This window comes from Serinus canaria, chromosome 3 (genome assembly GCF_022539315.1).
Source record: "Serinus canaria isolate serCan28SL12 chromosome 3, serCan2020, whole genome shotgun sequence".
In the NCBI taxonomy this organism is placed as follows: domain Eukaryota; kingdom Metazoa; phylum Chordata; class Aves; order Passeriformes; family Fringillidae; genus Serinus; species Serinus canaria.
The window spans coordinates 6,009,422-6,024,669 of NC_066316.1; the positions used below are offsets into that span (position 1 = coordinate 6,009,422).

A 15,248-nucleotide genomic window follows, 5' to 3' on the forward strand; every position below is an offset into this window, starting at 1 on the left:
GCCCCTTGTGAATTAACAATGAACTTTTTGCCTGGTTTCTGTTCATCATTTTTAGTTGGGTGCTTCCTTATTTTTGAGTTCTTTCCTAATTCAGGTACCTCCCTAATGCTGGTCAAGATTCTTGAAACTTATCTGGGAATAACTATTCTTTTAATATGCAAATAAAATACTCAAAATAATGGTTTTTCTATCCATTAAACCTTTTTCCTGAGGTATTAATGGAATTGCAGTCATCTAATTGCAACAGATTACAAATCCTCTATCATACAGCATTCTCTGCTGTGCCATGGCATTGTCTTTTGGTTGGACAAATTTTCTTTCATGGACATTAGGTGACATGTTGATACAATAAAATGGAGTTTGAAACAATATCTCTCCTCTCCACAGACACACAATTATTTTCAAAGGCCATCATGGCACAACACTGATCATTAATTACCTCAAGCCTCAGCCTGTTCTTATCTCCCCAGAGGAGTTCACTGCCTCCAAATTTTACAAACTGTTTCTTCATCAGATCAAGAATTGTACTTCACTAGGATTGATTCTCATGAAATCAGCCACAAATTCAATTTTATAAACATGGCAATATTTTCCCAACAAGATCCATGGTGCATTGTAGCAGTTACTGCCAGGGGTGGAGTGGAAGCAGCAAGAGCAACATCCAACACAAAGAAGAATCAGTGAGTGGGATGATGGGAGCAGTTTCATTTTTATACCCAGTTTAACATCAGCAAAAGACAAGTCTTTTTGTTTTCCCCATCCCTCTTCCAGCCATGCATTCCTGTGTTTCCTTTACACAGTCATGTAGCTGCAGGGCCCAAAAAAATTCAGCCTCCTGGCCCCAGCAAAAATTAACCTACCAGAAGAATATTTCCTGCAAAATTTTACCCTTTGGATATAATCCTGAAGAGAGTCATGGCTGCAGATATAATTGATATTGGTGCCATCATGAGTAAAACCAACAACTAGGGGAAAATCAATTGAATGTATGGCTAATTAAAATAGGTTTGGATAGCAATAGACAAAGACAAATTTAAACACCACCTTCCCCCATATTCTCTTCCCCAGACTCAATGTTACTCCCTCACCCATAAATCCTGCACCCTCCTGCAAGAAGGGCTTGTGGGGCTGTTTCTCACATTTTTTTCTACCCATCCTGCTTCTCACAGCCAGGGCCTTTGCACCTGTCCACAGCAGAATACCAGGGACAAAAGAGTTTACTCTTAGCTGCCAGAAGCAGCAGTGTTTTCAAGCATGGACAATTTGATGTCAAATCTCAAGCTGACAGGGAGCAGGACTGGGAGATCTCCAACACAAAATTGCATTGTGTGGCTGTTATCAGTCACAACTCACATTTGAAGGAAAAAATTCCAAAACCTATGTTCAGAAGGATTTCTATCACAGGTCCAGTACATACAGGTGATGTTACAATCCAGGCTGGTTTCCTGGCTCATTGGCACTTACCTGGGGCACAGTGGTTTGCCACAGGTGAGTGGTACCATGGGAATCCTTGCCCAAGGTTGTGTGTGCTCTGATGGGTTGTTATTGATACCACTCACAGACATGTACCTGAAATGAAACCAGGACTGCAGAAATTATCATCTTTAGGAAAACTTGTAAATCATGAAGTGCTGAGAGGTCTTTAGCTCCTTTTAGGGCAGTCATTGCTCAGCTACAGCTGATTGTTTGCCCAGAGGAGTCTGTGGTTTGGTTCTTCCATTTGGCTTGCTGGAGCCCTACACACCCAATAGATATTCCCAGATAATCCAAAAAATGAGTCACCAAAACATCTCACACAACCTCATTTCTGAAGCCTTCAGTATTGACATTAAGGGACCCATAAAGTTGGAGTGCTCTAAGATTAAAACCTTCAAGGATGACATCCTGGCTCCACTGAAGCTGATGGCTGAGCTCCAAAGTGACACTTTCTGAAAATGGCATTTCACTTTGAAAGGCTTTTTGTTTCAGAAGGATGAGCTTAGCTGGTCTCTATCCCTATGCTTTAGTGGATATTTGCAGCAATACCACATCATCACTGAGACCTCAGAGGTAAGGGAGGGTAGGATGGTTTAGGCACAAGGCCAAGGGAAAGCAGGTCCCACTGTACCTGCCACTCATGCTAACACAATTTCTTTGCTTCATTAGGCACACAGGAGTGGGTAACAAGACACATCTGTTGTGTTTAAATCCCTGTCAAGTGATGCTAATGCTCTTTATGGGGATTTAGGCCCGGGGTTATGTGGAATGTGTACAATCTAATCTGTGTCACTGTAAAATCTAAACCAGTAAAAGACAGTGTACAAGTCCTCCTTATCTCTGTGTTATCTCCCAACAGAGTGAATAATCAAGCAGGGGGCTCTTACAGTAGCAAAACCTCCCACAAGCTTTCCTGTAAAAAATGAGCAAAAAGAAAAGAGGCAAGTTTAATTAATCAGTAATGCTGTCCTCAGACCCACTACCCAAGTCCTTTGCCACAAGCTTCCATTTAAAATCTCAACTCAATTTCCTGAAAGTTACAGATTCTCAGCATTTCTTGGCAGATCTGGCCTCTGCTATGAGACAGTGGCCCTGTCCCAACCCTCCTGCAAGGAATCTACAAAACCTCTGCTGACACTACATGGAGGCTAAAAGCCACAGAAATTGTGTTTGTCTTCCCTTTGCTGTAAACCAAAACAAATCTTTCACATGAAAACCAAGTGTAAGGGAGCAGTTCATGCTTTGTCTCTTCAAATATCCCTTGGAAGGCAAGCCCTAATAACATGTGAAGGATTTACCAATTCCTTGAAAACCCAGGTTTCTTGGTTAGTCTCTTATTCTTTTTCTCCTCCAAAATAATTTTGTTTTCCCTTCACCACTTTCCATTGACTTCTGCTCTCCCCTGCTGGCAAATTTATTCTGTATCCTCTGCTAACAAGAGCCTTGATTTCCCTACCCAGCTACAGTATAAACTTTCCCTTCAACTCTTCAATTCTCTCCTAAACCTTCTCCTATCAACCAAGCTGACCTGAAAACCAAGTTCTTTGCCTAAATCATATTTGAATATGAAAAAGTGACTCTCTACTAAGAGGATGGGTTGTCAGCCACCCACAATTACACTGATCCCAATTCTGTTAGAGTGGCAAACCTTCTGTGAAAGAGGAGATGATGCTCAGTTATTTGCACACACAAAGCTGTACAAACTGAGGAGATGGTGCTCAGTTATTTGCACACACAAAGCTGTAAAAACTGGCGAATCCAGTGTCTTTCAACAGATAAATCCTGCTACCACTGAATGACAGAACTCTTGATATATCTCACTGACTCAAAGCAAACAACTACCACAACTGGAAGAAAAAGAAATCATTAAATTGCAAGCCTTCACTTCAACAAGCATGGTAAAGTCTCATAGCACACTTGAGAGCTTCCTATTAATCCTGCATCATTCTGCTCAAAACTGGGTTACAAAGACTTCAGCTGCACAATAACCATGTGCCACTGTGAAATACTGTACCTGCCATGCCATAACCACCAATTCCTTTGGCTACTTTTTCCTCTATTCTGCTTTTAATTCACATTTTAAGCAACAACAGTAGTTACCCCAACCTTGCTAGTAACCCTAGATTTATTACCAGTTTTGTTTTCTTTTAGGCTTCCTTCTTTTCACAGCACTTTCTGTATTGTCCTTCACAGGTGAATGGCTGCAGTTCCCCAAGTCTTCTCATCCTCCACCTCAGTCAAATCTCTCAAATGCCACAGCATTCCCAGAGGTTAATTGACAAGCAGAAAAGCATAGTCTTCATTTGTAGAGAACTGTAAAGGGTTTTTATTTATAAAAACTCAAACCAACCAACAACAAAAAGAAAAAAAATCCCCACAACTGGAATTCAAATCACCTCCTAAGTTTTTTTAGTGTAACAAGCCTGTCTTCCATAACTTGCTCAGTAGGAGCCCTTTGAAATCACTCATTGCAGGCTCATGCTGTTAAGGCACAGGAGCAAAGTAACACAAAACTGGGTTATGAGTCAGGTTTGGTTTAGCCTATTAGAAACTTAAGCAAGAAAATTTATTATGGCTGAAGACTGAACAGGACTAGTCTGGCACCAACCTGTCTGCTGATCCTCTAGGACACGTAATTGTGCCTCTGAGTATAAAATTGACAGCATTCAAATTTTATTTCTGTGTATTTCACTTGCTCACCCTTCCTTTATAATTTCAGCAGCTATTGCTGCCCACTGTGTCATTTCCTCTTGGGCTGTATCTGCCTATGCCAGTGGCAAGGGTTACTCATCACACACAGGGCTTACAGAACATGGCACTGCAGTGCCCCTCCTCATCATCTATATTTCATCACCCACTTTTAAGCTCAAAATAGAACTAGTAGCACAATTAGATGCATAATTAAGGTCATGTAAGATATTTCATTGGTTTAAGTGGGAGTTTGATAGGAAATTCTGCTCCTGTCAGTCTCCACAATTACTGATACCAAAGTCATACATGCTAACATGATTTTCTTCTCATATGTACCACCTTAGGTAGAAAACTCTGCACCAAAAAGAAGAAAAAAAAAATCGACTGGGGTATTGTATAGATACAAAAACAAAGTAAAAACAAACCACAACAATCCTATGCTGGAATCCAAACCTTCAAAAAGAGAGATTAGGCAAGCAAGGGGAAGAAAGCATTTTGAATTTACGTTTTACAAGCTTATGGCATGAAAGAGTGAATTTATGCCAAAATTTCTATGTGATGTCAGTACAGAAAAGCACTTTTAGAATAAAAGCAGGCTAACACTGTTTCCTTAGCTTTTCTAACAACAAGGCCATTTTCAAAATGGGCTATGTACAAACCCATATACATGATCTTCAATTTTTCACTCACTGCACAGTGAAGGGTCCTTCACTTCCTCAGACCATGAGTGTACCACTGAGGAGCCAACCTCAAGCATTGTATTTCAGCACAAACTGTTTCGAGACAGGCACATTCCACTCTGTTGTTGTGCAATCTGGAAAGCTGCTGTTTTATATTATTTACAGAACTGTACTGAAATATCTTCAACTATAGGGCTACACTGAGGTCACAATTTAAAAACCATACACATATGACAGTATCTCAATGTATGCTGTAGTGTAATAGTGAAAATTAACTCAGGCCATTAAAAAAATTTTATTCTTTTCCATGAAAGATTGGTACTACAATCAATATAACCATTTCATCAGTCAAGTATGTCTGTTATAGGCAGGCACAATATTACAAAACAGGCAAGTACAATGCCTGATTAAGCAAATAAAGTCTGAATATCTATTCATCCACTATTTCTGAAAACAGAATTATCAAATATCCACCAGGGAAAAGGATGAACTATTTTAGTTTCTCTTTGGCATACTTATCAGGACAATGAATCAATTACAAAAGTCTTCTATTGCTGCCAGTGCTGTGAAGGAAAAAGGACTGAGTGGAAGGTTTCACGTCAGAACTCGCTTTTAGGACTTGGGCAACCTGGCTCACATAGCCAAACCGGTGACAAATGACAGTTCAGCTGCCAAAGCTTCAGGAGGCAGACAAGGATTACATTGTTTTACACTGCAGGTTTGTTCAAGGTATCAAAAGAGTTACAGTAAATTTCTGCACAGTACATCCATATTACACACAGTTATATAAATACCCATGCTGGCCACCAGGAAGTTGCTTTACCAACACCAAAGCTCAGTATCAGACCTCCCACCAGCCACTTGATACACATTGCACTTCCCATCCAGTAATATGTTCATTTCTGTACCTCTCTTAAAAATAGATTTAAAGCAGAAGTGAAGAATAATATCGAATCTTTCCATAAACTTTGTTTTCTTATTTACACTGTAATATTCCATTATACATAAAGACTGCGTAACGATACATTATCTTCATAGAGCTTTTTGCAATACATACAGCTTGGAGCTATTAACATCTTGGTTTGGGAAACACAGATATGACCTATAAGACTATTCAAAAACAATTTGAGCCTTAATTTTGCTCTAGTTTGTTTCACTGAAACCATTCTTTGAACAACAAAAAAATCCTCCTTACTGAAGAGAAAAAAACCAACTCATGTTTAAATCGCCTCTGGATTTCCTTAAACCACTAAGAAACTTAGAAACCATAATAATTTTTTGCATAATTATAAAGCCACTTCAAAGGCCTGTTACTTTTAAATTTAGAATATGAATGACAATTGTGACCCTATCTTTAAATTATTTTTTCTTAACTTTTGGTTATCTTTCAACACAGAAAAATGAAAATGCAATCATTAATTATACATGATCTTTGCACAACTGGGGAGTGTTCCTATTTTATTCATGGGACAAAATGAACATGCACACAACCCCCATTCACAGAGTGAGAACATAAACTACAGCAGCACTTGTCTCAAGTTGTGGTGCACATGGTTGCAATACGGAGTATAAAAAACAAAAGCAGAATTTCCAACATCTGTTAAAACACAAAAAAAAAACACCCTTATTGTACAAAGAGTCATTCACATTCTCTGCAATGAAGTGAAGAATCAGCTGCTTTCTGGACTCTCCAGCCTGCAAACCCCTCCTTCTATTGCCACGGACTGTCCTGCCACAGCTCCAGGAGGAAGTCTTGAAATGTGAGTCTGTGGAAAAGTCAAGAGAATATTATGGACTAAGGCAAAATTATGCAGGGCAAAGTAAGCTGGTAAGTATTGAACAATTAAGCTGTTCCCTCACTGAAGTCTGAGGACAAACTACAAAGCAACTTAGAAAAAGAATCTCAGTTGCTTTTCATTTTGTTTGCATTAATGTTTAACACATGAAGAGAAAGACCATGACAGATGCATAGAAAAGGCAAATTAGATAAATCAATGCACTGAAAGTAGAAAGAAATATCCAGAGTGAAGACAAAAGAAAATACTTGTGGCATTTCATGGTTTACAGGTCTATTTCTTGGGGTGATTCAGAAGTCTTTACTACCACATACAGAAATACACCTTCAAGAAACCTCAGACAGAATTAAATACTTGACAAAGTAACCCTTCCGAGGATAAGGCAACAGCAATGATCAGGATGCAAACAAGAAATTTCTCTGCATAAAATACCTACACATCCACCTAAAAAACTCCAAAGACTTCCTGTTGCCAGCTACCAAATAAATCAACCCAAAAACCAATTGTGTTTCTGCCAATAGGCATCTTTTCCACAGAAAGTTTTTAAAGCCTTTGAGAAGGCACTGGAACATTTCAGCCAGGAAGTGGGTCTGTTTGTCTGTGTACACAGGACTCCAGTTTACAACTGAATTGTAACTCAGTGACCCTAAAAATCTAGTAATGATCCTTTATGTACTGGGGTATGTTTTATTACTGATGGGCAAAAGCATCTGCTTATGGAAAGATACTTTGACTTACTGTTAAGAGCAATGACTTTTTATGCCCCTTTGCACATGTTTTTACACTGAAAACTGCTCCTGTTCTATTAAACTGGGAACTAGAAATGATTCCTACTATGGTATAAAGCTCACAACATAATGTTGCTGGTATTTAGAAACTGCAGCTTCCTGTAAGTGCAGCCCACCACAGATTTGTTTGTACATACATTATCCCATTTAAAAGATTTAGTAGTTGCAAAGTGTATAACTTGCAATAAGGCAATGTTTGTTAACATTGTTAAGGGGTTGTCAAAAAAGTACAAATGTAAAAGCTCAGTAAGAAGAATTTCCATCAACTGAGTAGAAAGTGATTTGAGACTCTAAACTCAGGTTATTACATTGAAGAAACATTTTGTGTCCTGAGCAGCTTTTTAAAATTCCTTTCTTGATAAGGGGGCATGCTGCTGCCTGCACTTAGGTGGCCTTGTTTTCAGTTAAATCACAGAATAAGATTAAATTTAAAACATTTCAATGTTTTCATTTTATTGCTAAAACTCTGGCTGGTCTTTGGCTTTCCTGCTTGACATATGAACATGTTCCTACTTTCAGAACAATTTCAATTACAATGGTGATTTACCACTCCAAGAAGAAAATAATCTGTTCAAATCTCTTACAGTTTCCCTCAAATGTAACTGACAATTCTTCTGTAGATGTCATTTCATAAATAAAAAAAAAATAAAAGGAACAAAATCAAGTGGAAGAAAGGTATTTTTTATTCTATGACTGACAGATCCATTATATTTTCCCAGGTCTGTAAAAATTTCTAAATTAAAAGGATGACAGCATAAAACCAGCACTGTTGGATGGGCATGGTAGCAAATTTGTTTCCTCAGAGGAAGAATGCCACTTGTTGTTCAGAGAGGTACTGCAATCAGAGCAAACCAGTAAGTTAATCCTAATAGGTTTTGAGTAAGGGGAGGAGAATGTACAAGAGGGGATAAGCAGGGAGTCATTATCTATTAATACATTAGCAAGTATCTATGCTTAAATAGCCACCCCAAACCCACTTCCTATAGAAAACCTCATTTCCTATGTCAGGAGGAACACATTCCCCATCCACAAGACCCCAAACCACTACACACCAGCATCTGAAGATTTCCATGTACAGAAACACTGAAACCACATTATAACAAAGCATTTCTTAAAGCCTTTACTTGCATCCTGTTTATTTGCACACTTTCTGTGATGGAGTAAATACAGATCTGGTTTACACTCACTACTTTTTATTACTTTCACCAATGGCTGCCTTCTGTAGAACAAACATGAGACAGATTTAGCATGATAATGTTTAAGATGTTAATTAATAAATAATTTGAAAGGGTAACATTGCCATGTCAAGTTTTCTACAACTGTAGAAAACTCCCAAATGAATTCTTACATTTATATCTCCCTTGTTCTTAACCATAAGAACAAAGTCCAGTAAATAAAAAGAAACATCAAAGAACACTGAATATTTTTAAATGAACCACAGAACTTATTTGTAAATTCGTTACATTTTTATTTCCCAACATCATATTTTACATTAAGTCCAGATTGTATAGTCAATTAGGTTTAGAGTCTACAAACTTAAAAATAAAAAAGCAAACAAAAAAGAAGAGCACTGGAAAGGTTTTAATTGAACTCAATTAGTCTGTCAGCTTTACAAGTTGAATGAACCCACACCTGGAAGAAATTGTGCCTGGGACCACAAAAAAAAAAGGAAAATAAATATTTTTCCTGAATTAATCCTCCACTCAACTCCACAGAAAGCTCTCTTTGAGGAAAGTATGTCCAAGAATGGTAGATCAGGAATGATGAGTTATCCACATCTTCAGCTTCATATACAGGCATTTTCCAGTCCCAAGAATATTCTGATTTGCTTTGCCTTCCCAGAGAAAAACAAGGTTGGTGAGGGTCCAGCAGGAGATGAGATTCCAACATCTGGGACACCAGTCAGTCACAGATTTTGCTGCAGCTTAGAAGAGGAACCTCTTGTCCACAGTTCCACAGGAAAAAAGGTAAATGCTGGAAGAAACATTTGATCTTTTGCTTCCTACCCCTCTACAAAGCCCACAAGAGCTAACCAACCTTCTGATGCTGATTCTTGCTCTGTGTTCTTGGCATCCAAACACTCAGTGTTTCCCTCTTTCCCTCCTAACTAAACCAACATCATGGAACTACTGACACCCCAGTCCCAGGGCTGCAGACCCTGGAATGTTATTCTCTCCCAATGCTTTCTGATGCACACTGCAAAGTTCCCTACTCACAAAAGTAATGGCTCTTTCTGGAATTCATGGAATACAGCACCTACAGGAACAATATACTGACTTCTATTACTCCATGTGTCATAAACAAGGAATCTGAAACAACCTTGAGACCAAGGAATATGAAAAACATTTTATTTTAAAGAACTAGTCTCCTCCTTCTATTCACATAAAAGTATCAGTTTGTCACAACAACTTAAGAGAATTCTGCTTTCATTAAAAGCACAAATACAGTGTAAAATGAATATATAAAATTTCAGCCAGGAGACAGGCAGTGCTGCATGAGAAAGCTGAAATCAATCAAACACTGCCAAGAGGACAGAGTACAACTACCAGATGGCAGCACATTCAGTTCTTAAGCAAATCTAGGGAGGTACTTCATGTGTTTAGCACTCTTATTACACACTCAGGATGTGCTTTAGACAGAATAATTTATAAAACAAACTTTTTCCATTCATTACACTATAGAGATGAAATATAATGAAAGACCAAAGACAGCATATCCTTAAGGAAATTGCTTTCTACAGCTTTTTGCTACTCAAAACAGAGCACCACCAAACTCACATATTCTTTAGAAATTTGGAGTCTTCTAGCTGGCAACACACTTCCACCATCAGAACCATCTGACCACACATTCTGAATTTATTTTCTAAGCAGTAAGAGCCCATTTTGGCAGCAACTCTGCTGCTCTGCCTCCTGGTGATCTCTCCTCCACCATGTTTTGTATGTACACCTGTAGTAGAGCAGGAGAAGGTGCCCCACTAAATACTGGCAGCTGCTGTTACCAGAAAATGCCACGTGCATCTTGTTTGGTGAAACCTTAATAAAGAAAAAAATGGGGAACAAATAGAAAGAAAGGATCCAGAATATTGTCCTTGTTGGGAAACAACAGAGAGACAGTGATGGGGTACATCTGGTCTCACTGCACTGAAAAGAACAATTTTACATACAGGTTGCTTAGGAAGTTACCAGTTTTCCAAGCTCAAATTCATTCATGTATCAAATTAAATCACTTGTACCTGTATCAAGACAGCCTAAAGACACATACCAACCACACATCTAATCAGCTCAGCATCCCAGGGTTTTGCAGAGATATCCTAAAATCCTGCCATGAATCATCAAATGTGATTTGTACCATTGTGAATTGAAGGGGCTAAGGTTATTGCATTTATATTTGCATACCTGCACACACAGTCCCATATTCCCTACTCCACCCTGTCAGCCAAATCCAGGGAGAATTCCAGAACTACTGGCTTTATGCAAGAACCCAACCCAAAAAGTGATTTTCTCTTCTCATATCAGAGCCATTTAACTTCCATGAAGGTCTATGAGCCAAACATTTTAACTGAAATTAAACTGGTATTTTAGCACTGAAGGTTATTTCCAACAAATAGAAAAATCTTATTTTTATGAGAGAACTGGATGGTCCACTGTATGCAAAGAGAAGTTTTCAAATGAATATTTCTGACTGATTCCCCAGTCTCCAGACAAGTGTGAAGATTAAAGGAAAGAAGAACAGTGACATATACTTCTCCTGTCTCATGAAGTTAAAAGACTGTCTCTGTAGTCTGAAATGAATGACTGAATTATTTGACTTCATATTGCTGCTCACTAAACAGGCTCGGTAAGTTTTTCCACTAATTTTCAAATTAGAATTAGGATTCTTCCAAGATGTGTTTCTTCACCCAGTGAGCACTGGAAAGCTGCCCTTCTCCTGACAAAGGGCTTTCACAGACCTTTCACTCCCAAAGTCAAACACAGAAGCTCATCCTCAGACAACCTACAACAATCACTACAATCAATGTTTGTCACGTGCATCACTTCAAACACAGAGGGAAGGACTTTTGCTGAATTTTACAACGTCAGTAAAGGCAAGTAAATCTGATGATGACAGCTTACATCTCCACAGGAAAAGTGAACTGGAGAGGGTCTCCCTGTCCACCATATTTATGTTTGCTCCTACTGGCAGATGAAATGAATTGTCAAAGATAAAAATGTGTTTGAGCACTGCAACCACAACGTTTGGTGTGGACAGGAGCTGCTGCAAGCACAGCAATATGCAACACTCCCCACTAATGCTGCACTGTGTCTTGCAAAGCAATTTGAATTTGGTTCATTTGAGAATGGAAAGAACAGCTTATGTAACTTTGCATTATTAAAACCTGCCATAACATAAAGCTTAGCAGTTCATGTTATAGTAACTGAACAGCTGCCAAAATGAGATTTAAACTGGCAACTGAATTGGATTATATTCAATATTGCAACTGGGCTTTTTAAATTTGCTGCCTAAGTCATCCAGCTGTTAGAAGAACTGAAACCTAGAAGTCTGAACTACTACTCAAAAATATTGCAACATTTACAGTAATTGCCAAAGTTTGCAATGTTTATAGAGATCATATAGCAGATTTATAAATACTAAGAAATATAGTGAGCTGATAAATGACTGCAAATACTGACACAAAATCAATTACCAAAACTGCATTTTGCTGGTATTGAGACTGGATCTTGCACTGGAAAAAAGGACTTTGACTTCAAATACTATTGAAAACAAAGTGAGGAATTACCTATCTTCAGCAGAAACATCAGCCACAGCAACTACTCTCCATCACCATGACCAGACACTGCTCAGATTCAGGAAAAAGTGAGTATCCCACCCACTTACACTTTCTGCATACAGAATACTTGCAGGACCTGAGTAAACAAACACTCTGCAGACCCTGCCTGAGATGAAAGGGCTCCTGTCTGACTGTGCCCAGACACACAACATGAAATCAAGGAAAGGCTGCCTACCCACAGCCAGAACCTTCAAGAGATGTTGATGGTATGAGACCTCGCATTGCAGGCATACACTGCACTCTCATTTCAGATTGCAGAATTTATTTTCCTTGGAAGCATCTTCCATTGAGCAGACATGGAACAAGAAGATATGAAGTCTTTGTAACCAAGAAGAGTCAATTAACTTGTGCAACCTAACCATTATCACCTTTCCTTCCCATTCCTCATTTTAATCTAAAATCACGTTATGGGTGAATTGAGGAATCATTTCTTCCACCCCAAATTACATGGTAGAAGGTCTGCAAGCCCTTTGTGCAAACTGACACTCAAATTGCTCTACCAGATGCTACATAAACTGTCAAGACCTAAAGTACTGCACATCATCCATGACAGGATGGACAGAGCTGCAAGAAGCAACACCTTGGAGTGGAGCTACTTCCCCAGTGGTGACAACAAAAATGCATCAGCTGTCAGAACATAACCCAGTCAGTTCAGGAAAATAGGAAATGATAACTGAACCCTCCAGAGTAATGTTAAAGAAGTCAGAGCCCCAGTAACAGGGTGACCTTTTTAGCTGATGCTATGAACAGTTGTTAGATCTATTATGGATCCATAAAAAAACCCAAGCATCTGGAAGGTTGTTCTGATGACCAACTAGATCTCAGAAAGATGAAAATTTGGACTGGAAAAAGAAATAATTGCTTAAATTCATATCAAATAATTCATGAGTCAACAACACAATAACAACAACAACAAAAAAATCTCCTCAGCTCCTCAGTTCATGCAGTTATTTAAACCCCCAGTCCTTCAATCTAGAAGTCGTAACCTTTTGTAGGAGTAACTGCTACAAAAGGAGCTGTGTGAATACAGAGGGAACCCACAAACTAATATTTTCTATCTGCCTCTATGTATTCTCACAGCCGCAGCCAGAAACTTCTGCTGCAGCCCAGAATATTCCAACAGCCTCATGAATGGAGAGAAAGAGTTGAGCATCAGCTGCTGTGACAATTCTACCATCACAGAGGCGGCAATACAAGACCTGCTTCAAGAGATCTTGGGAAGCCCATTGGTCTTCCAAAGAACAGGGCTGATGTTGAAACAACCTGTCACAGTATTGCCTCAGGAAGGTTTCGCTCCAGCAACTCCTAAACTTCAGTGTCTCTGCCCCCAAACTCATGATAATTGAGGCTCCCAAGCACCAGCCTGGGTTAGGTGCAGCACCAGCTGGTGCAGGGCAGTTCAAGAATTATAGGAAAGAGCCAAAATGCTGAGATAAAAATTTGTCACATGAAATTTGTGACAAACAAGTGATTTTGAAGCTGCTTGTGTTGAGAAGGATGACAAGAAAGAAAGAAAAGCACAGTTGAACCAGCTAAGATCTGCTTTGATTAGCTGTTTGTGGCCTAAGAATCTGAGGGAAGCCACTGGGACATCCACTGTGCAGATGCTGGAGATGACACTTCCAGAGTTAGGAGCCATGGAGGAGCTGAAATAGCTCCAGCATCCAGAAAGAGCTGAGTGGACACACAAACAGAGGGGACTGTGTCAGCAATAAGGTGTGAACTGAGTTCATCTGAAAAGGCTGAACTGCAGGATTCTTAAAGCAACATTCTAAACTAAACACTTTAATCCAACAAGAAATGATGACTTTTCCAGGCAACTGGTTTTGCAAAAAAGACTGGACACCTTTGCAGAAAGTATGCTTCAAATCAAACCACTGTCAGTGCACAGCTCTTGCAGGCTCAGCCATTTGGTGCTGGTGATCCAGTCTGATCTGAAGGTGAGTGGCCAGCTGCAGAACCCAGCCTTGCCTAAACTGGGAGCAAACCAACCCCTGGTGCAAGGCTACACCCAAAGCAGTGCTTGGAGAGCTCATGCTGCTGGAAGCCACAAGCACCAGCAGTTCATGATGTACAAACCACTTCAAGTCTCTGATTCCACTTTCCTGTCCCACTCCTCTTTTAAGGAGTTGCTGACAGATAACTGGTTGTCTGTAAGTCTTGAGCACACCAGTGTCTGCAGGTGAGCTGCACCTACCCTATGTTTGCCTTGTAAGAAGAACATCCTGTACCTCCAGTTTCCACCTGGTGTTCAGAAGCACCATTTGCTAGTTCCTGTTATGAATTGCATTAACCTCCCATGCCCAAAGAATCCCACTAAGATAGTAAAGCAGGCTCCTTTTCTCTTTAGTATCTACCCCTTTATATGATTCTAATATTAGTCTAGTAAAAAATTAAACCAGTTCAAAAATCAGGCACTGTGACAACTCCTCAGTTTAAGACCAAAACTCAAGTCCTAGACTGATGAAAGAAATAAAACCTGAAGGTCTTTACCACCCTAGAAAAACAGGAAAGCAAATGTTTCCTTACAAGCTGCTGCCTAATCATTTTGCTATGGTCCTCATAAACAAGTGATATTTTATACTTTTATGAACTCTTATCCCATTATTCTTTCATGGCAAGCACTCAAAATTAACTGTAGCAAAACAGTCACTCTATTAAAGAACAGAGATTTTTTTTTTCACTTGCAATACATTGTGTTCTATTTCAAGCCCAGTTTTCCATCTATAACTTAGTCCTAGCTGTAGCAGAACAAAATTCCAGCTTTTATGACAGAAGACTTTTTTTGATCAATAGAAGTCAGCAGCAAAAGCGTTTGTGGTTTTTCTCTGGAAAGCATTTGTGGCCACAGACTCAAAGAAGGAAGAAAGGGAGGGGGATTAACTCTTCAGTGAAGGTCAAAAACATAATTTAAAAGTGATCCAAGAAGAGCAGCTGTGTCTGTCAGCACAATCAGGATTACCAGCTGGAGAATTTACCAGCAGTATGA

At 39.2% G+C, this 15,248-nt stretch overlaps 1 protein-coding gene across 3 annotated transcripts in view; it reads right to left on the minus strand.

Annotated features, from left to right (window-relative positions):
- Positions 1 to 5,126: 5,126 nt before the first annotated feature.
- Positions 5,127 to 15,248, minus strand: part of TASP1 (taspase 1) — a 77,726-nt gene continuing 67,604 nt past the window's right edge. For 2 of the 3 annotated variants that reach the window (XM_050972339.1, XM_050972338.1), the window contains exon 14: positions 5,127 to 6,613. In XM_050972339.1, coding sequence (XP_050828296.1) covers positions 6,518 to 6,613 — 96 coding nt within the window. In that variant the 3' untranslated portion in view covers positions 5,127 to 6,517. Of the gene's footprint in view, positions 6,614 to 8,898; positions 9,406 to 15,248 lie in introns of those variants that run through there. The other variant, XM_050972340.1, reaches the window with a different exon arrangement.